General features: G+C 36.1%; 1 protein-coding gene across 2 annotated transcripts in view; it reads right to left on the bottom strand.

The window, feature by feature from the left end:
• nedd9 (neural precursor cell expressed, developmentally down-regulated 9) overlaps positions 1-15,741 on the bottom strand; it is a 59,355-nt gene extending 43,614 nt beyond the window's left edge. The window contains exon 1 of one of the 2 annotated variants that reach the window (XM_015357720.2): positions 15,575-15,741. Coding sequence is in view for 1 of the 2 variants with exons in the window: in XM_006635856.3 (XP_006635919.3) it covers positions 15,575-15,592 (18 nt within the window). In the remaining variant the exon portion in view is untranslated. The remainder of the gene's footprint in view (positions 1-15,574) is intronic. The other variant, XM_006635856.3, reaches the window with a different exon arrangement.
• Positions 15,742-22,676: the final 6,935 nt, after the last annotated feature.

The following is a 22,676-nucleotide window of genomic DNA, read 5'->3' as shown; positions in this document are numbered from 1 at the left end:
TGTACAGAATCACATTAATTTGTGACTTTTTGTTATGAGTAATAAATATTTCAAAATTTCATTCATGTTATTTGGCCTCCTTTCAACATTTCTTGACATGTTTTGTTGTATTTAATTAATTGTAAGTAAGAAATCTAACATATATTGAAAAGGTAGTTTCTTATTTTAGAGAAAACTACGTGCTCCCCATCCAAATACACTTCACAGGGATGTTACCCCTTTTAACCAGAGATATATTTGTTGTTGCAGGCAGGCAATATTTTAACAATGTCCTGTTGTGGAATATTGCTTTGTACAGTAGGCCTGTTTTTGTAGTGACTTGTTTTCACAAAAGGCTTGTTACAGCTCAGTTTTTCCAATTGAACCTACCCAGTTTTTAAATAATTCTCATAACCCTATCATATTAAATCATCAAAAAGTACTGCACCATTTTTAAATATAAATGTTATATAGTATAAATATATACAAAAGTGTATGGTTTAATTTATGTACTGTATATGTTGGGGTAGTGTGGCGATCATAGCTCCTGCCCCACATTATTTCTGCTTCTGGGTTTGTTTCTGGCTTGAGAGACTTCTGTGTGGAGTTTGCATGCTATTCTTGTAGTGCCATCGATGTTCTGTGTTATCTGGTTTCCTTCCAAAGTCCATAGACATGCTGTCTATATTGCATCTCTAAATTGTCCTCCAGATGAGAGGCTGTGTACCATGTGATAGGCTGCCATCCTATACAGACTGTATCCCAGCCTGTGCCTACTTTCCAATGGGTCAGGCTCTGGTGCACTATGACCCTGTATTGAACTGAGTTGTAACTGAGAATGGATGGATATATATATATATTAATACTGTATTTATCAAAAGAGGCTGTAGGAAGAGTTCAAGAAAATTATTAGGTACTTAAGTACTTGTTTTAACCTCAGCCCAAATATTGTAAGTATAATCTCTTTAAGTACTGAGACAAAGTACAAACGCATGCTTCATCTGATAGACTGTCAGTCATTACTCAGGTGTAAGAGCTATCATTGTCTCCACGAGCAGACAGTGAATTAACTTTTGCTTGTTCTGTGTGTAAAGAGACACAGTTTCTTGTCTTCTGAATATCTCTTTCACTCTGTACATATGTGTGCATGGGCAGATATTTTCCACTGATGAACAGAAACATGGGGTTTTAGAAATGCAAACCACCCCTCTGTGCTCACGCACCACTTGCAGGAAATGGATCATTTTGTCACATGGCCTGCTGTGTGGCATTTAACAAAGCCTACAGCAAACAGCAACTGCATTACTTGAGTTTTTTCCAATGGAAACCATGAGTGCTCTTACAGTACCTTTATCATGACATTGACAGAGACATCAAAGCAATATTCATGGCATACAAATCCTTGTCATCAAAACTGTTGGGTAATTTAAGTCCAGATATTTAGTAAGTTACAATGATCTCATGCTTAGTCATATGCCAAGGTGGTTGCCCTCCAAAATATTTTAATTGATAATGAATGTACAGATGCTCATCACATGTATGTACTGTATATGAAGTGAGTATGAGTATGATCTGTTGTAGAGTTGAATGTAAGGACTGAGTAGATTGTATTAGATTAGCATCTCTTGGTCTCGCTCTATGATCACCAAATTTGCCCTTGTGCACTTTCATTTTGCCAACCCTTGCAATGTTTTTTCTTTCCCACTCATTCAACTTAAAAAGACAATGTGGCCGTTAGTAATACTAGGAAACAAGCTTTAGCAAACTTATTTACCTGCACTAAACTGACCAGGAAACCAAAGAGCACTTTCTTTCATCATGTGTTATTTCCGCTCTTACATCTTTCAAAGCCATTTTTTTACAGATCCAACAAGCAACCAACATGTGCTCGTTGCAACCAGAAGTAGTTAAATACCCTCATTAATTTTCATTTGTGGTCAGGTCAGAGAAGTGAGAGAAATAGGTCACAATGTCCTTGTCTGTACAATGCTAGTAAAACAAATACTAAACTTAAAACAACTTGGGAAACAATCTGATCAAGACACAAACTGAGCCCCAGTGCTTTGCATTGAATTTGCTTCAGAGATGCAATTAGTCTCCTCACTCTGGTCCTTAGACACATTTACAGACTTCTAAATTGCAGAAAGAAAAACGCTGAATCATGATAATGCAGGTAAAACAGACAAAGCAGGATGTGAAAGCACATACTGTAAAGAATATGCAAGTAGAAAGAAAACAATGATTCATTTTTCAGGCTGAGCAGTGTGGAGCAGTGTTTCAGGATTTCTCTGTAAACTATTTTGAACAAAAAAAACATCAGCCAAAATGTTAGATTCATAATCAAAATAATGAAGGTAACCATTACTTCAATTAATTAGTAATAGCTAGGGAAATACTGCGTTTGTGCCTCATTTGTAACTTCTCCGTGTACAGCACAGTGGGGCTTAATGCTGCTGACTCACAATGTTGCTTGTGACTTGAGTTTGATTCCGTGCTTCTGTGTCTTCTGTGTGGAGTTCACATGTTGTTTGCATGGGTCTTCTTCAGGTTCAACAGTTTTCTACTGCTTTCCAAACACATGCATGCTAGTTTAATGTGTGTACCGTAATTGCACTGGTTTGTATACATGCCCTGCAATATCCTGGGATCCCATCCTGTAACCATGTATCCAGGACAGGCTCCTCATTCTTGCAACCCAGGAATGCCTGTCTTTCATTATCTTCCTTCCCTGTCTTTTTTCAAGCAAACTGTGTCCCTATTGGCCGCAGCAGACAATCTGTCATTTCACCAAACATGGAATAAATTCATAATGATCTGGCCATACTGACAGAGCAAGACTATGTTTAAACTGGAGAGAAGGTCAGAGTGAAACTACAAATCTTCTCTTAGCAGAGTGAACATTTTCAGTCAGTTCTGTGCATTGCCTATGTTTTAGCCCACACCTGACGAAGTGGGAGTCTGACATTGGCTGGTTTGACTTACAGGGAAAGCGTCATGCCCAGAAACCTGCACATGTGCGTTAATGCCAGTGCTCCCTCAATCAGAGCTTACTCCCCTTCCAGCCACAGTGGAGCTCTCAGAGGAGAATGTGTTTGAGAGGCGTGCACACTGTGCTAACTCTCTTAGTGTGGGACCAGGAGTGCTGTGGTGAGTCATACTGAAGAACAAATGGCAGGTCTAAACTGTGTGTAAATACTGTAGCTGGTGATTCCAAGTTTGTTTAAGGAAGGAAAATGTTGCATGCAAAATATTAATGGTGGTTTCAGAATGTAATCATGGTCACTTTCTAGTGAGAGATATAGAAAGTCTGAATCCCTAAAGTGAACTTTTCCTAATCTATCTCATTGCACAGACCAATGGGATGTACCATGTTATAACTGATTGATAAAGTGGATAACCACCATAAAATAATAATTTTGCTTATTATGACTAGAGACCATTTACTGTATATGAATAAATGACAACAGAAATGTTTGTGGTTATTAGCTGAATTAATTTTGTGATGCCATAAGAGTTTTGTATTTCTAGAAGCTTCTTTTGAAATTGGCGTACTTTATATTTTTCAGTAAATAAATCTAAATAAAACATGAAATATCTTATTATTTTATTGGCAAGAATTACAGTAAATAACATTTTCTACAGTTCTCACCAAACCGTCCCTTATGTCTTGAATATGTTTTATAAACTATCTGCAGATGTCTTCTCACACAAAGTTGATTTTTTTCCTTTTAACTGGTTTAAAGAATTGTAAGAAGTCTGGATTATTTTTCTCCATCCCATGCTTTCTGAGATTCACCGAGTGGTACTGCATAGCTAAATAAAACAACACAGAAGGTATTTCTCAAGAATACAGAAAAACGGACAGAAATTAAAATGAAGTGAGTTCGCGGTTTCCTTTCCCGTCTTTAGAAACTGGTGGTAACGAGACCCACCCCTTCCTTTTTTCATGTTGTTTCCACTATAGATAGAAGAGTAGAATCAAATACAGGGTTGGGGTGTGTCGAAACCCAAATTCCTTTTGTGTTACAAGCAAAAAACTAACAAAAATGTTAGGTTAGCTGTGTGAGCTCCTTTTTAAATTGATAATTTTAGTAGCCATTTATATGGCTACCTCCTACTCCTCTTTTGGGAAAACATTCAGTTTGTGCTACTGTCAGTTGTGACTGGCACGAAGGCATGGCTAGTCAACACAGCTCTTTGGTCCTGGGTTCCAGACTGGGCTGCCTTTTGTGTGCACACACAGCATGTTTTTCAATTGTGTGGGTTGAGTGCCCTTTCATTCCATGCAGGATGTGGTCTCAACTTGTGCCCTATGAAGTCCCAGTGAGCTCCAGGTTTCTATGACACTTACCAGGAATAAGTAGCTTTCTGCTATTAGCTGAGTACAACTGCCTCCTTAAAGCTTTTAAAGTAAATATTCTCATACAGTACATGTCAAAATGTAGTTATTCCCAGTACATCAACATTTAATCCCATAGATGTAATCCAGATTTTGTATTAGAATTTTTTATCTTTGTGTGAGCACCTATATGTTTTGCACTATTGAGATTAATCATTACAAAGCCCATTCTTCAACAGATCTTTCTCAAACAGTGGCACTTCTTGTCTAGCCAACCTTGTGCTGGTGCAAAGTAAACCTTTTGTAAATCACATTTTTTGGCAAAATCCAAATATAAGATCAGTTTTGTGCAATAGAATTGTTCAAAGCACTTTATAAGGAAGAATTATCTCTTTAGCAATTTTGAGGCAAAGATATGGACTCTTAGAAGTGAAAAGGAAACTGATAAATGTACTGTAACGGATATATACAGTGCTATGTAAGACGTGTACTAGCTTTTTCATGAGGAAGTCAGAAATTTGTCCTGCAAAATGATATCATACTAGAAGATATTTCTGTACAGAAGTTTTTTTCCCTACTCCGTGTGTCTAAGTGCTGGTTTGCATGCAGAGACCTTCTGGACTCTCATGAATTGAAGCTGGATCCTATGCTGATCAGCTACAACAGAAGCTCTGGTATCTGGTGAGCAGGAGGCAGAGGAAAGAAAAAGAGAAACACACAGTACAGGATATAACCAGAGCAGAAAATGCTTTGGAAATCTGGGGATTTGAAAGCACATACTCATTTGTACTTTTTTTTCCAGCTTGTAAAAAACAGATTTTTCCTGCCCCATTAGAGGTTTCTACCAACTTAGGCCTCTGCCAGTTGGACAGACCTTTGCCAATGTTCAGCCAGTTTCATTTTCAAAGTGGGGCTAAAGTATAGAAATCTAGAACATGACCTACAGCTCAGGCTGTATGCAGTTAAAATCTGCGTAGAAATGGGAATCTTTGCTGTCTTTAATCTCCTCTAATTCAGCCTATTGTGTGAAATGAAAAAGGAAACTGGAGAGCAAGGTTTTAGTATATACCCCTTGTCAAAAGACCTGGTTCAGCTTATTTGTGGCTAATATAATGCTTGACTGCTTCGTTATTCATGGCATGCGAAAGCTGTGTTTAGACTGGGTTTATTGTCATGCAGACGTAATTTAGCCCAGTGAATTGCTTTTGCTGTCTTAGGCAGAAAGCCTCTTGTTTATTGAAAAGCTAAAGTACGTACAGTAAATGGAGCAGCACTCGTAGCTATAAAATTTAAGCTCAAAAGTGAATTTTCCTCTTTAATTTTTCCATATACTATTATTATACCAAAAATGAAAACAAAGATTTCGAGATTTTATTAGTTGTTACCTGCTAGTCTGGTCGCAGGTAAAGAGTGTATGTTCCTTGTGCACAATAACTGTACGGCCAATTTTTCATCATCACAGAATTGTGCAATAGACCTTTTTACGAAAGTTTGAAGCACAAGAGATTTTGATCTACTTTCATTCTGTTTATCTGTAGTATCATTTTGCAGGGATCAGGATATTAGTCACTATAATTTGCTGTAAACTTTATCTGAACATGGCAAAAAACTGCAAATATTTTTCTCCACGTTTAATGTTTAATAGCCACAAAGTCTTCTTATTTTCACAATAATTTGTATGTCACTGCTGATAGCTTAACAGATGTGATTTGCTTATTAATGGCTTTTAATGGAACCAATTTAACAGCTTCTTCCAACTCTTCAAGTGCTGGTTCTTTGAGGAGACCTACAAAAACTTACAGACATACAAGCTCTCCAGGTCCAGGACTGGACACCATAGTGTAGAAACTATGATTCCCATAGAAAATAAGATAACAAGATATTTTTGTTAAACTAGCTATTGTGTTCAATTCCTTAAAAACATTTTAAAGAACATACACTTTTGCATAGATCCCTTCTTTTATGTACTGTACCCTTCTAAACCTTAAAAAAACAGGAATTAGGCAAGCTTGATAACATACTATTGTTTCAGCCTCCAGTGCAAGACTTCAGAAACAGTGTTTCCAGTGATAAAAGGGATTTAGAACATACAGTATGAACCTCTCTGAAAGACACATATGAAAAGGCTGCATGCCAGTTACCGATAAAAGGATTTTAGCAGGTGACACTTACAACAAAAGAACATTAGGCAGATTTATACATTAAACTGTATATATTATAAAACATAACATTAACAAATGAACAAAACAGGTTTTATGTGCTGTGGAACATCAGAAATTGATTTATATTTGAATAATTGAATAATCTTCAGTTGTTTAAGATTTAAAAATACATCATCTTCTTATTTCTCAAAACGAAAGGGAGATTTTGGGGCCAATGTCAGTAATTCCACATTTATCATTCAATGACCATTTGTGGACAGCCTACAGCTCCTAGTTTTGTAATAAACAATACTGTATTATGGCTTGATGTTTTACATAATGAAATTTGGGATTATTCAAAAATTCCTTCTGAAATTCCTTTTGAAACAGTGCCCATTCATTCTTTAAACCAGAATGCTAATAAAAAACATTATTAGATTATGTCTGATTGTTTTATGTTATTATGCTTTTAGTACTGATTTCAGAAATCTCTGAAAACAGTCCTCAATGTTTCCTAAGTGTATCTATCTTATATCCCACTGTGACTGAGAAATTGAGAAACTTCCCTCTGTCTGTCCCCCAGGTGCAGCTTTCTTGAAGACATGGGGTTCCCAATCCTGGTCCTAGAGGACCACACACCTGCTGGTTTTCATTCCAGCTCAGCTTTAAATACCTAATCAAAGCCTTAATTGAACTAATGAGCGGCCTGATAGGGCAATTGGGATTTGATTTTCCTTTTGAAATTCAATCGTTGAAAAGTTATGTCAAACAAATGTAAGAGTTGAAAACAGTCAGACAATTCTCATTAATTCTATTATTAATTCATTTCAGATGTGTAACCAAGAGCTGGAAGAGAAACCAGTAGGGACTGGGAATCCCTGCCTGTAAGTGACCTTATTGCCTGTGTGCATAGTGAGAGGATAAGGCAAGGGTTACAGGCCCCTTACTTCTAAAGATTAGGAACAAGCAAGTTATTGATCAAGTAATCAAGTCATTTGTCTGATGAACACAACTGTGGTCCATGAATAGCATTTTAAAACTATCTCAGAATTATAAAACATATGGTATTGTAGCACACCAGGAGCAGGACTAGAAACACCTTGGCTAAGGTATTATAAAAGTGAATGGGCTTAGCTGCAATCGGATGGAAGTGCAGAAAAAGAAACGTTGCAATGATTTACACAGGATGTTGTGTTGCAACAAAGTGAAATAGAATATAAAGCATATTAACCATAATTTGTAACTAGCACCTAAAGGCTGCCTTAACCCTAAACTATCACACAAATCCTTATCTGCCGGTATTATTTTTATTACATCACAAAGAAATGTCTTACATATTATATTGCTTTAGTTATTTGCACATGCAGTACAGTATTGTTCAAATTGGTTTGTGTTAGGGCCCAAATGTGTCTCATTTATGCATCATTGTTCAAATTACTGTATGCCTGTTTGGGGCAAAGACAAGTGTAACTTGTTTTGTCTGATTTAGCTTGGTCATTCTGGTTTGACTGTTTAGCAGCTTTCTCTGTTTCCTCTTCCATTCCCTTAACCTGACATTTGAAACATCTCTCTGTGCTCTGAAGTACAAAGTCCTGTACTTCACAGATGTCAAAGAAATTTTTCCACTTAAAGCTAAAGCTTTGTTGTTCCTTATCTCACTAACTGCAGACGTATTACAGCGCAATTTGGCTTTAAGACAATTCAATGGACATTTAACGGACATGGTGAAGTAAGGGTTCACTGTCTATATTGGTGCTGTACCTATTGCTGATAATGACACAAAGAAACCCAAGAACTGGGCAGTCAAGTTTCAAAGCTTTCTTATATTTTCAAACAAATTGCTTGTAACAAAAGATGTCTGTTGTACAATAAGCTAAAATAAAAATACAACTGTTCATGTTAATCTATTATATTTTATTTTGTCTCAATTCCAATCCCAATTGAAAGGGGTCATGCTAACATTTAAAGGGGATTTTACTTTTTTTTTAAAAAGATGTTGTACTAAAGAAAACATGTGTTTCCCTGTAGACAGAATACTATAGGGTAAATATTTTTTGTTAAGTGAAGTAAATCGGGAATGTTTTATTCCCTGGAAATGTATTTTTCTTTGAAAGAAAATAGAAAGAGATAGTGAAGTATTGAAACACATCTACTTACAAGTTTGCATGCCATGAAAACAAAGGATTAAACAAAAGAATGGAATAGAAGAATAAAAACAAAGTCACCTGTTGTGTAATATACTGCTTTCTTTCTTTCAGAGATTCGCTAAATAGTGTTGAGGCCTGTGTAAATATGCTCTATGGGCATTAATAAACAGTATACTGTAGAAACTTTTCATTAGCATGATTGTGTCCTAGAAAAAGCAGGTGACCTCAAGTTTTCCATTCTGCAGGATACACCCACTTGTACAAGTTACTGACGTCACGTAGCTCCCCACCCCACTTTTCAGACACCAGCAAGAAACGCAAAGGAAAAATATAGCAGACACCTCAGGCTTCCTGCCTTCACCCCATGAAAATATCATATATCATTCTCAAAAGCTAACTATCTGATGCTTGTTGTTATTAATTTTATGTTAAAAAAGCCAGCATGACATGTTAATGAGACTCTAGACCCAATACTGTCTACTATGCCTCATGCTGTTTTCATAGGCTGGTTGGCAGCATGCTGTAATTTTCCTAGAAGAGGCCCCAGTATCTTATAGGAATGCAAAGCTCCTGCATTAACCTCCCATTTGTGGTCTCATTTCAGTCTTTGCAAACATCCGTCACTGTTCTGTGTTTAGACAGTCACAAATGAAGGATAATCATCCCCATAGCCATCACACTTCTGTTTCAAAAACAGTTAACAGTTACGGATTTTAATACCATTTCTTAATGTTCTGCTATTCCACCCTTACATTTTCTAACCGCATTCTTCTAATTTAGGGTCACAGGGGGAGCTAGAATCTACTAAATGACCCAAGAAACCCATCCAGCCTTTATTTGAAACATGGACAGCTTGTTCCAGACCCTTCTTCCTCTCAGACATCAGGCTCAGTACTAAGCTTTCAGTACACAACAGTGTTATATGCACCTCCATAGAAAACAACTATTAGGAACCCAAGAAATAAACAGCAATACAGTAGCAGTTTGAGAAAAAGTGAAAGAGGAAAATCCGCCTGTTTCAGTTATATGTCCATTTAATATACAAACAGTGAGAACTCTTCCACTCCTCTGTCCTGCTGACAATGGGAGCTCTGGTCAAGGTACTGTTTTTTTCTTGACCAGATACAGTATCTCCTTTCATCTTAACCAGTCCGGCAAGCTGTACAGCATTAGTAAAGTACAAGCTGAAAATGGTTGAAAGGAAAAATGTGAAAAGCATTAGTACAATCCGGTGATGAAAAAAGACGGAAAAGTATCATAACTTATCATTAGAGTTTTTCACCACACATAAAGCAAATGTGGAATGCAGGCATTGCAAAAACAGTTTCAGACCTTTCTTCAGAGAGCTGATGGAAAAAGCAAAATAGCTCACAGTACACAGCTTGTATTTAGACTATAAACATACAGTACAGTAGTACTAGAGAAGAATGTTATACATACACTTTCACATTGAGTCCAACTGTAAATTAACAAGGAATCTCTATAAATACGCTTTAGTTTTGAGTCCAGCCTTACATGGGCTCTATATGCATATATTTGCTCTAAATTTGCAAAAGAAGTAAAATAAAATTGAGAGCCTAGTTGCTTTTCCAGCTGTGGCTGCCTCACAGAGTGTTAAGAACATTACCACATTCGCGAAGCCTTTAATAGTTACAACTTAAGACAAAGTCATTAGCAGGAGAATAAAAGCCAGAGTTTATGTCCGACTGCAGAAAAATCCTGGTGTCCAGAATAAAAGTTATGAAAAGATATATATTGTCAAACAGGGCACTTCCTTTCAATTACCAGACGTGACATTTGTGTACTGTATATAGTGTATTTTATTTTTCAGTGCTCTTGTGAATTTCCTTTTTGCTTATTAAAGCCTTTTTGGTAAATTTGGACATATTTATACCCTTGTACACACAAGCATGCATACCTACTTTATGCTATTGCTATCTTTTTATCCAAGTTATATTTAAGGTCCTTCAAAATGGTCATGTCATGTCTAAAATTACTGGGAAGTAGGTATTAATCCAAATTAATCCCTATTAATTATTGAATTAAGACTTTTTATCTTTGTATTACCTTATTTAAATGTATTCCTCAGCATATTGCAAAATACAGCATATACTGAACACTGTCAGACACAGTTGTTTGTTTCTTAGTTGCAGTCAAAATCACTGCAATTTGTTCTTTCATTTGTTCGCATTTCATCAAGAGAACCAGATCCACTGAAATGGAGATATATGCTCTGAAGAGTTTGAATTGAAAGGGCAAGTCTGAATTGATCTTAAAAGCACTAGAGAACCTAACATTAGACTGGGGTATGCCTATCTGCCCTGGTGGTATGTGGAAGATTTACTATATGTCAGCAGGTGTGCTTTTGAACACTCTTAAAATGCTCTCATGTTGTCAATTTTAAACTGCACTTTAATATGGGAGAACAGTCTACAGTGCTTTCATGGCTATTTGGAAAGGGTAGCAGTATTTCTTCTGTGCGGGAGAGAAATTTCCACTCTGGCATAAAAATTAGGGTGACGCAAAGTGTTCGGATAAATCTCATACAATAATTGCATGTATCAGTTCACAGTTTTAAAAATGGTTCACAAGCAGAAGATATCTAACTGAAAAGCATTTATGTCTTCTTCTACTTATAAAAACATCTCCCCTTTGCTGAAAAACTGAGAAATCTCAACTACTTGATAAAGAGGATAAATAGGTGCTGTACAATTATGTGGGTATTAAACAAGTAGTGGTACAGATGAAATGAAAGACTTGAGCTAAGACTAATTCACTCCTCTTTAAATGTCAGTGTTGTCTTGATCTGATAAAATCTCTCTTTAAACCCCAGCCTCCTTCGGGATTTAATTTCTCTTCTTCGTCTGTTTCATTATCGCCTAGGGCGAACAGCTCAGTTTGTCTTTCACCTCATGGGCTCCCTGTTCCCTCCGCCCATCTTTATTATCCCTTTAAAGCATAACTGTAGGGTAAAAAGAATTATGTCTGGACCCTCCAGAAAAGGTTTCTTTTCCAAAGACAGGCAGTGGATTCTGTGGTTACATGATCATACTCTTAAATCCACAAATGAAGTGTTTAATGGCCTTTAAACACATTCACATTCTTTGAAAATGTGGATCAAATAGATTTCAGATATCAGAGTTACGCTTTGTAGTGGCATCCATTGCATAATTATCACTATTTTTGATGCTGTGTTGATTTTTTTCTGTACCTTATTCTTAATGTTAAAGTCTTGTTGAAGTTAAAGAGCAGAATAAAATTGATATAAGTAAAAAAAAAAAGTTCATTTTTAACAAAGGATAAGCACCAACAACACATGTCTAACTCAAAATGGGATACATTAAATTAACACATTGTATTTCGGTCATTCAAATACTACTGTTTTTGTTATGTGCTAGTCTAGAACAGCCAGTAGCTAAAATACGTCAGAGGTCAGAATGCTTTGTCTACTGTCCAGTACTGGTGTGGCAGTTGTATGGAATAATTCTGTTTCTGCTCACCACAGACCGTAAAGCTTGTCAAGGCTGATTGGAACTTACAGTACTTGCAAATCCTAGTGGACATAGACCTGAACCCCAATGAAACATTCAACTTTCAACAGGACAATGACCTAAAGCATAGGCGTTATAACAAGGCATTATACTGGATCATCTTAACAATAAGAAAATGAATGTTTTTGAGTGACCCAGTCAATGCCCTGACTTGAATTCTATTGAATTTGCAGAAAGACTTGAAAACCTCTGTCCATAAGCAATTCCCAAACAGTGTGAGACAGCTTGAAAAATGTGCCGAAGCAAATGGGCAAAATTTGCACCAAGGTAGAAAACCAGCAAAAAAAGATGGCTGTAATTTTTTTGCTCCCAAATATTGAGTTCATGGGTCTGAATACTTACAGTATGTAATCAACATATTATTATTATTACTTGCTGACACTTAATGTAATTTATCTTATACTTAGAAGTATAGATGGAGCATTAAAGTTTTAAATCATATGATTCATACTAAATCCTAATTAAAAACCTATGTATGGACCATTTTGCAATTTCAGGAAAAGGGACACCATAGGATGGTGTCTGGATAGAAAATATAGACAAAATATAAAATAATAATCAAATGGGAAGAAGGGTGGAAACCACACATGGCACTCTAGAGGCCCAAGTTTCACTGGCTAGGCTTCAACTACAGTATATACTGTAGGTTTTTCTTGATTTGCTGTACAACAGTGACCAAACACAGCTGCATCACTCCTCCTGTCTAACTGATTTTATCGTGGAGGAGACAAGTATAGAAATTAAAATAATAAATGGCAATTCCAAGTGTAAAGAAAAACAAGATTTTGGCACATGCAAAGTTCAAATGCAAGGTTTTATTTAATATCACATGTAAAACATGTTTAAATATATGCAAATCCTTGACTGCTTGACTGTCTTTTATGTAAATCTATTGCTCCTGCAAGCACCATTCTCTATTTGTGTTACTATCTGTGTGCTTATCAGTAGATCAAGCGATTATCAGGCACCCTAGCAGTGACGGGATCACCAGATTTTCAAAAAAGATGTTTAAATCCAGATTTGTCATAGTAGGTCATTATTGTACATTTTGATAGCCTTGTGTATTTGAGTATTTATGTTTATAGCACTCATTCCTACTGTATCTAAAACTGCCCCAATATTTTGCATGTTTGAAAAATATTTATTTTCATTTTAGCAATGCTGTCTACCTTACAACTTATTTTTGGGTGGGAAAAGTGTCATGGTGCACAACACAGTCCAGCACTTAGATTTCTTCCATGTATTGCAGTCATGGAACCCTGCCAGAATACGCCAAAGTTGACAAATGCAATTTGATTAAAGGGAGGTTCATTTTCAAAGCACCTATCGTATTGAACTCATCCTTCTTTTCGTCCCAAAGAAAACCTCTTCTGGTTATCTTGGCACATGTAATGCTGTTAAAAAGTGCATCAAGTCTTGCACTGCTTGTTTTAAAAGGGTCAGATGACATTGTTTAATTGGGCTTAACCACTGACTAATAAACCATTTCTTTGTTTCTGTTTTATCCTGCAGTGTCTTCAGCTTCTCTCGCAGTGATCCCTGTCCCCTAGAGGAAAGCTTTATCTAGTGAGACAATATTGCCTCAGAGGCCCCCTTCAGACTGCTGGCTGTTCTTTCCAGCAGTGAATAAGGACAATGAAATCTAATACCCATGCCCAGTAAATATTTTTTCTTTTCCTTTTACCTCTCACCTACAGTTTTTATTACCTCTGGAATTAATTTCTGCCTTTTCAGTATACACTGCCGCAAACACACTATTATGTAAATGTACAGTATAGAGCACTGTGCAAAGGTAGTGTGTAAACACAATCAAAAATTCATCAACGCACCCAGTCATATTTTCTACTATTAGAACAACTTTGAGTCTTAGGAATACACCGTTTACAGTTTAGGTGAGAAGAAACAAAGCTTCTCATTTAACAATTTCGAACTCTCATTGTCCAGAAACATAATCATAGCAACTCATGGTAACTTATACACGTGTAGGCAGTATAAAGTGCTGTAGAAGCTCATCCAGAATGTCACAATCAAAGTTCATTGATTCATCATTGGCTCCTTAGGATTAATATCAATTTGATACTTTCCTACATGCCTTAAAGTTCTGTTCTTATTGTACTTCTTTTGTATTTCTCCATAATCCCCTCAGTGATCAGACAAATCGAATAAAATGTGTTAAGACATGTCTTGTCAAAGGCTTCTGTATATTTCCTCTTAACATATGGACTATGCAATAATTAAGTTTTAAAGGCTACTTTTGTGAATCTGTTTCATTTGGCAGAGCTTCTTTCAAGAATGTCTGCTGAGTCTCGGCTTTCTCTTTGCTGGAAATAGCTGGCATTGTACTGTGATTTGAAAGAAATATTTCAGTAATTGTTTGCATTATCCACCAAAAGGCTACAGAAAGGTATGTTGTTGTGACTATTATGTTTATCACACTCTTTTTTAACAATGTCAGATCTATATCTTCCTATTCCTCTCATTTATTTTTCCTGGATCTCCAGTTTGTCTTCAGGTTAGAGTTTTTTTCCTGTGAAATAAAAGAAATCCCTATTTTTTCTGAGTGAACTGTTGAGGACATACTGTACAGTACACGTATAACAAAAGTGTCTGCAAATTAACTTAAGACCAAAACACAAAGTCCTCACCTATATTCTATAAACCCTTCATGTAGCATTTATAATTTGTGATGGATCCCCAAGGCCATGGAGATGAAATTGTATGTGTTCTGAACGAATGTTCCAGTGTGTAGCGGTCCATGTGTAGTAAGATATTTTGTACTGTAGTTTGCTGTATGCAATGCCTACTCAGCTTTTTAAGATGTGATTTTGTCTAAAAGAGAAACACACATTAAGGTAACTGGGGTTACATTTAAAGAACTGCATACTTAGTAGGAGGTTTTTAAAGTTTCTATCCTGGAAAGAATAGGAAAACATTATTAAACAAAGTTTTTTTTTAATCATGATAAAGCTTGCTTTAGCCATGCCATGAATATTGTTTGCTCTTTTTAAAATCTGAATTGTCAGGAAGCATAGGCCTGTAAGACTCAGTGTGAAAATGTAAATATGAAACCATTGCACACGCCTACAGTATGAATTCTAACATCTAAATGTTAGACTGACTCTCAAGTGGGTTTCTCCAGACAGGGAATGCTGCTATGTTAAAGAAATGTGATTTTACCTGCTTACAGTTTACCCAATAATAGCAAATCCCTAATGGTTCTTCATGTTTATAGCATAATCAAATGCCCTGTTGATCTACTGAGAGTCCTTGACAAGTTCATTTGATACTAGAGCGGTCCTGTTTGGTTCTGTGGGACAGCAATACAGAACAGACTGGCTGGCTTTATATTTATTCTTTTGTACTTGTGACAAATGAATCCTCATTAACAAGCATTAACAAGCATTAACAAGCACTTACTTCCTTCTCTTTTAGCATTCCATACCCTCACATCCTTGAAGATTGTTTTTCTCCACAGATCCCAATTAACCATTAAAGATATTTCATGTGGCCTTTGCAGTTCTGACTAGTTGCTGTATACCTGTGAGCTAGCAGAGACCAGCAAAGAGTTGGAACAAGTAGTTCAATGTTGTGTCCATTTCTGCTACTCCTTAACTGTCACTACAAAAAGAAAGCAAACTGCTCACCCAGAAAGACCGCAAAACAGGAAATAATCTGATAACAGACACTTTCTGAACATTCTGGCAAGAGGGGTGTTTGTTGTTGAAGCTCTAGATATTTTTTCCTGTTTTTTGTTAGAACATGTCTCCTATTTATGCTGAGTAACAAACCTACAGAAATGAGGTTAAAAAGTAGGAAAAAGACGGCCAGGCTATAAGCATTTAATGCATTCACATGTACACGTATTAGCAATATTGAGTTGAAGACATGTGATATGGGGCTCACTTAAAAAAATATAACCAGAAAATATCCAAACATATCAATGTGATCATTTCAAACTGTTAGGAGATGATGTATCAAACTATTAATTTTGCCATGATGCACATATATATCATACACAAATAGCCAGGGCTAGGACTTGGGGTGTAACCCTGGTTTTCTGGCCAGATTTACCAGTCATGACCTCTTAATTCTCATATTTAAATTGGCTTCATTACTTCATTATAGTGAGCGTACTGACGCACTTTGGCTGCTGTTACATCATCCCATTGGGTGCTGCACATTGGTGGTTATGGAGGGGAGTTCCCTTTTGCTGTAAAGAACTTTGAGTGGAGTGTCCAGAAAAGCACTATATAAGTGTAAGGATGATTTATTTTAGCTACAAGGACAATTTGACAAGCCTGGGTTATACAGTGGCTTTTACTTTGGTTATATTTGTTTATTACCAGCAGATACCAATTTAAAAAAGATGTGAATATCAATTTGTTTACAAAATAAGACTGGGTTAGACATATGCTGGCATATGACATATTCATCTGGTTCCTTTATTATCTTAGATGGCTTTAACACTACGATTTAAGTTCAGTTTTCTGTCTGTGACAGGTTAAAGGCTGTATACAGTACACTGCACAGAAGAACAATGAAAAGATGTTCAGCAAGACAGAAAACACAAAATACATGTGACTGTTTGCTTTAGAAGACAATTATCAACTGACTTCTTGTTAATTCCATTTTTATGCTTATTTTTAACACTTCTGTACCCAATAGTGAGTGCTTATTGTTTAGGCATAAGCTTTAAAGAGCAAAGTTTGAAAATTGAATTATTTTGTGGGGGAAATGTTTTTAGGATTTTGAAGTAAAGACATCACTTTGTTGAGAGGGAAGAGAATAGAGACTGGGGTTTCTGAATCTCCTTGTAATTTGCCATGGGTAGAGCCTTTTACAGACAATGAATGTTAAAATACCAGGAACCCAACCTACAGTACGTGTTGTAGAATACAATGGGTACTTCAGACTTGCGTGGCTTTCTGGTTAACAAATGGTGCTTTTGTCGACAGCCAAGGACTTTCCTGTTGGCTCACAAAGCTTACAATGTGCACTTAACCAGGTGCTTATTATTCTGTATGTTTATTCAAGGCTTTTCTGCGGCGGTGGTGTGGTGGAGCATTTGTTCCTCATTGTACTCTACACAGCTGTGTTACCCAGCCTGAGAAACACTATAGAGCACCTACAGATGAATAGGTGGGATTACGATGCAGGATACCATGCAATTACAGGCTGAGCTTCAGAAAGGAGCTAATTAGGAAACTAATGATGGAACAGGAAACTATAGGCTAGGTCTTGTGGCAACCTGGTAAACTGCCCGTATTGTATATCCCAACTGAGTTGTCAGTAACAGCAAGTGATGGTACGTAGCTAGATGTACTGAGTCACATTCATCAACTCATACAGTTTGATAACAATACAGTACCTCAGTCTTATTTCAATGCTTTCTTCAATTCCCAGCTGTGAAAAGAGACATTCTTCTCAATACTTTCTCAATGTGCTGGAGGTCATTTCCCCACAGTTCCACATTAGAGCTGCAGTTTCCCAAGGTGTCAGTATGACAAGATGAAAGGATAGGTTCAGGTTTCAAATTGAGTCAGATAATTGATGAATTTAATAAGCATTGTATTAATATGTGTTTACTCATCATGGGTGTGCTCATTTGGCAATTACATTTAACAAAACTATACAAGAAAAGGTTTTGTTCTGAAAACTTTCATCAGACACACAGCAGGACTTTCACTTTCTCAACTAACATTTATGATGTTTACAGAATTCTATAAAAACTTCAAAACTTTCTGGTAGAATGATAACTATGTGGTTGTCTGGTAGATCTCTTCTCCCAATTGGTTCTGTGGACTCTTAAATACATAATGATAATGAAAGCTTTGAATGAATGACCTTTTCAAAATGAATTTCAGTTAATTTAATGTTTTTGACTCACGGTGGGAGTTATTTTAGGGAATTTTAAAAATGCTGCACCCCCTGTCCTGTGTCCTTTTAAGTGACACAGTTTCCCATAGAGTGAACCAAGTCTGACATAGTCTGACATAGATTTCAAAAGAGTTGAGTGTACTTCATGAGTCAGATCAAAACATAATGGTTACTTACACACAATACAAGCTACCTCAACTTTCAAAGCCACTGTCATTGCCGAGAACAGAGACAGAGAAAAAAAGAAAACAAAGATATCAATTTCATTTTGTGACAGGTATGCTTGAAAGCCTTCTGTTCCCTGTAAAAGCAGCTCCTGATACAAAATTGTTTCACTCAAAATGTTTTTTTTTACTGTTTAATGATGTATGGTCTAATTACTATTCATACAACCCAAGGCCATGAAAAGTTCAGTTGTCTAAATGGTGCTGAATATCTTCTTAATACATATGAAAACAAAAAGTCAGATGCAAGACATGGTATCCTAGTAAAAAAGGATTTATCAGTTGAAATTGATCACAGCTGCATCAACGTTAAGACCATTCATCCAAGGCTCAGGTGAAAGCTGTTAATACCTGCACTATTTGCTGTCACTGTAATTAACAGTTTAAAGTATTACTGCATGAAAAATACCATTTACTGAGTTTAGTCAAATTGTTAGCCAGACTTTAACCTTTACAAACCATCACAATGCTAAAACATTTAACAATAATGCTCAGAACTATGTTAACATTTACATTTTGATTTCCATGGCTTTCACAGCATATCTAAATGTGAAAATCCTAGTAGAAAAATTCTTCATGCCAATACGTGTATAAAGACATGCAAACTAAGAGTGTTCCAATTTTAACTTGTGCATGTACTGTAATATGTATCCACTTTTGGATTGAAATCTGGCAATTGACGTGACAGTCTAAAGTTTTCGATGTTTTTCCCTGATGAAAACCTTTATAATACTAAAGAAGTATTATAAAGCCTCACACCTGAAGCCTCACACCTGAAAAAGGCTCCACGGCCGAAACGTTGTGTTCTCTTTCTTCTTTTTTTCAGCATGGAATAAACCTACTGTATTACAGTACTTGTTCCTTTGCAGCCTACGCATGCTGATGCAGCTACCCACCTGAACTACTACAAACTAAGAGTATAATACTTCTTTAGTATTATAAAGGTTTTCATCAGGAAAAAACATCGAAAGCTTTAGACTGTCACGTCAATTGCCAGATTTCAATCCAAAAGTGGATACATATTACATGCACAAGTTAAAATTGGAACACTCAAAGAGTACGCAACTCTTGACTGCAGCAAAGCATCCCAAAAGGTTGCATAACGAGTTTGGTGAGTGCAATGGACTTCATGCATTTATTTCCGGAAAGGGATACGCAACTAAATTAAAAAATGTTTATAATATGAAATTTATTTAAAGTTTCCAAGTACTTAAAATCACTCAAATCTCTGAGATAAGCATAGGGTACAGTATATTCTAACATGGTCAAATGTATGGATTGAATAACCCAAATAATAAATTCTAATGTAGATGTTTTCTTAAAGGAACTATTATTAAGCAACAAAACCAAGCTCGTTGTTGTGGATTTACACCAGATCCGAAAAACTGGAAGTTGTGATCCCAGTTCAGCCCTTTTTAACAATGGAATCCATCTAGCGTGGCAAACATTTAGTTTTCAGCAGTGGAAATCGCAAGAGGTCAAATCCTATCCACAAAGTTCCTCAAGAAATGACTCTTCATTCTCAAATCCTAAACACAATACGGAAGTGATGCTGTGATTGTGTACTTTAATGAGTATGAATTTCCAGATTTAGATTTCAGTCTGTATAAATGAAGATATGGACAAAACCATTTTTTAAAGTAGCATGAATGCCATTTTTAATAAATGCCTTGTTTTTATGCATTTTAGCATTTGGATATGGAATGAAATGGCTAAATAATCTTATATGTTAAACCAACTAAAAAAAACTGACTGCACGAGTGTCTAAGAATGTAAGGAAATACTGGTAACATTTGTTTTTAAATTAATATTTTATGTTTACTAACTTTGTGCATAGCTGTGCAATACAAAAAACAACAATTTAGGATTGACAGACGTTAGCTGACGGTTTAAAAAATGTGTGTCTGTGTACAGTAGCTTCGAACTGGACATCTTCCCACTCCTTCGAAATCTGAGCTTAGACATGTAACTGAAAACGTTCTGTGAAATTTACACCTCACTGTAGAATGCAGCCTTTGAACAATCTGAGCAAACAACTATTTCAGCTCCACTTAATTTCCCACTCAAGCCCTTGGGACCTGCTTACCAGTTATACTCATCCTGTCACTCCCATGTACTTTACCAGTAATTTATTGCTTAGTATAGCTTCATTTGGTGGTGTTCCCATTGCCAGCACTTAGTCCTCAATGTCTGCATCATGTAACCTGTTTTCCTTTATTGTGAGAGTGCTCTCTTTGCAGCTCTTTTAGAAATATGTTAATGCACAGATATAAATACTCATTTGTAAACTTGAAGGTTTTCTAACAAAAATCATCAACAGTGATTTAAAAAAGGTTTTACATCATAAATGCTAAAATGCCAAAAAAAAACTTTACTTATCTATAGATATTGACTTGACTATTTAAAAACTTTAAATTCAGTTAAAACGTTTTTTTTTGCTTTCTTTATATACCTGTACTTCATCGCTGATAGTGTGGATTACAATACTATCTGTCTTTTGTACTCAAAGATGATTTTCTTCTATGGACATTGCTGAATGTAGCTGCTCTGGAATCAATCTAGAGAAAAGATTCTGTACATTCTGACGTGGGAATGTCCTACACTGATGAACTTTTTAATCCCTGAACAGAGAAGACTTTGAGGTGATCTGATTCAAGTATTATGAAACTAGAGAGGCATTGACAAAGTCACCACAGTGGCTGACACACACAATATAGAAATACTAATTAACCCCAAAATTATGTCTTTGGGAAGTGGGAGAGAACTGAAGTAACCAGAGAAAACTTATGCAGACTCAGTGAGAATGTGTCTAATCTCCAGTCCAGAATTTAATATAGGACCCAAGAGTTGTGACACTAGCACCAACTGCCACAATACTTAATTGGGAACATGCTCCTTTTTAATTCATATTGACAGGAAATGACAAATGCATGCAAAAATGTTGGTATGCAGACATAGCGTATTAATATCACATGATGTCTTTATATAAATTGATAGTAACAATATGGTAATAGCAAATCAAATGCTCAGATGTGTTTCTTTTAAACATTGAGGCATTGGTGATATTGCTAATAACTGTATGTATGTTAGAACATTTAACATAGCATGTAGCTGACATTATTTTTAATTGATTTATTGATATTTGGGACTTATTTTGCTTGGAGAGATTTGTTGGTCCATTCTTGATTTCACAAGTGTTTTACAAAGACTAACAGTTCTACACAAGGGCTGGGTAAAAGGAAATCCTGTTGCTGAATTAGAAGTTCCTTTCAAACAAAAACCTTTTGGAAAGGGTTTGGTTGTGAGAGTTTCAGGCTCTGCAATAGGTTTCCCACCACATCTTTGCCCAGTTGGAAGTTTCAGATAACCATGAAGTATAACTGGGAATTTCTAATTCAATCCATTTGAAAGAAAACAAATGTAATCTTTTGTCAAGTTACTGATTGCGTAGTAGCAGTTAGCTTAAGAAGTTGCATCCCTTATCTGAGATCCTTACAAGGAGTGGGGTCTCCATTTGTAAGCCCATTTCTTTCCCAATCACAACTTTTACTTACTCATAAGAGCACTAATTACTCATTACTCATAATTTAAATCTTCTGTAATGAAACCCGTGGAATTCAATACAATAACTCTCATGTGACCATCAATGCTTCTGAAATGTTCTGTGAAAGGAAAGAAAAAAAAACATTTTTATTTAAAAGCTACTGTATGTGTGTAAAGAATGTATTAGATATTGCAACCTGAAGTCCATCTCGCAAAAAATATTCTCCTTCAGAATAGATACAGTATACCCCCAAAAAACACTGTATAACAATCAAATTGAATGGATTCAATCAAATATTTTCAGCAGAGGTACTGTAGATAAAAAATACACATACAAATACAAAAATGCAAAACAAAAAAATTATAAGTTAGGTTTTCAGTATGAAACATGGCATACTATGAAAACATTACAAAGCTATAATGAGGTATCATCTCTCTGAGCTCCAGCTGGTGAATCTTGTCTGGTCACTCTTGTGTCATGTAGACAGCATTAGGGAGCTACAGTAGTCCCACAGATGTTCTATTGGATTCACGTCAGGAGAAAAAAGCTGGCTATGGTAAAACCTAAACATTTTTTCTTCAAGTCATGCCACTGTAATCCTACCACTGTGTGGTCTTGCATTGTCATGCTGAAAAATCAACATTTCTGGAATGGCTTGACAGCAAAAGCTGTTGGTTTAGGACTTACTACTAATCAGTAAGATTTCTTTCAATCTTTCAATCTGTAGCAAAAGTACCCAAAACATTTTTAGAGTGACTTAATGAGATTCCTACACACAACATTACAGTACACTTTCATCCCAGCCCCAAGGGTTAGCTTAAACTACGAACCTGTCAATAAAGCTCTCACCATGATGTCTCTACACTCGTTGTCT

This window comes from Lepisosteus oculatus, chromosome 10, assembly GCF_040954835.1.
Source record: "Lepisosteus oculatus isolate fLepOcu1 chromosome 10, fLepOcu1.hap2, whole genome shotgun sequence".
NCBI classification, from domain to species: domain Eukaryota; kingdom Metazoa; phylum Chordata; class Actinopteri; order Semionotiformes; family Lepisosteidae; genus Lepisosteus; species Lepisosteus oculatus.
The sequence above is the reverse complement of the archived record's forward strand: the minus strand, read 5'-3'. Positions and strand labels throughout refer to the sequence as shown.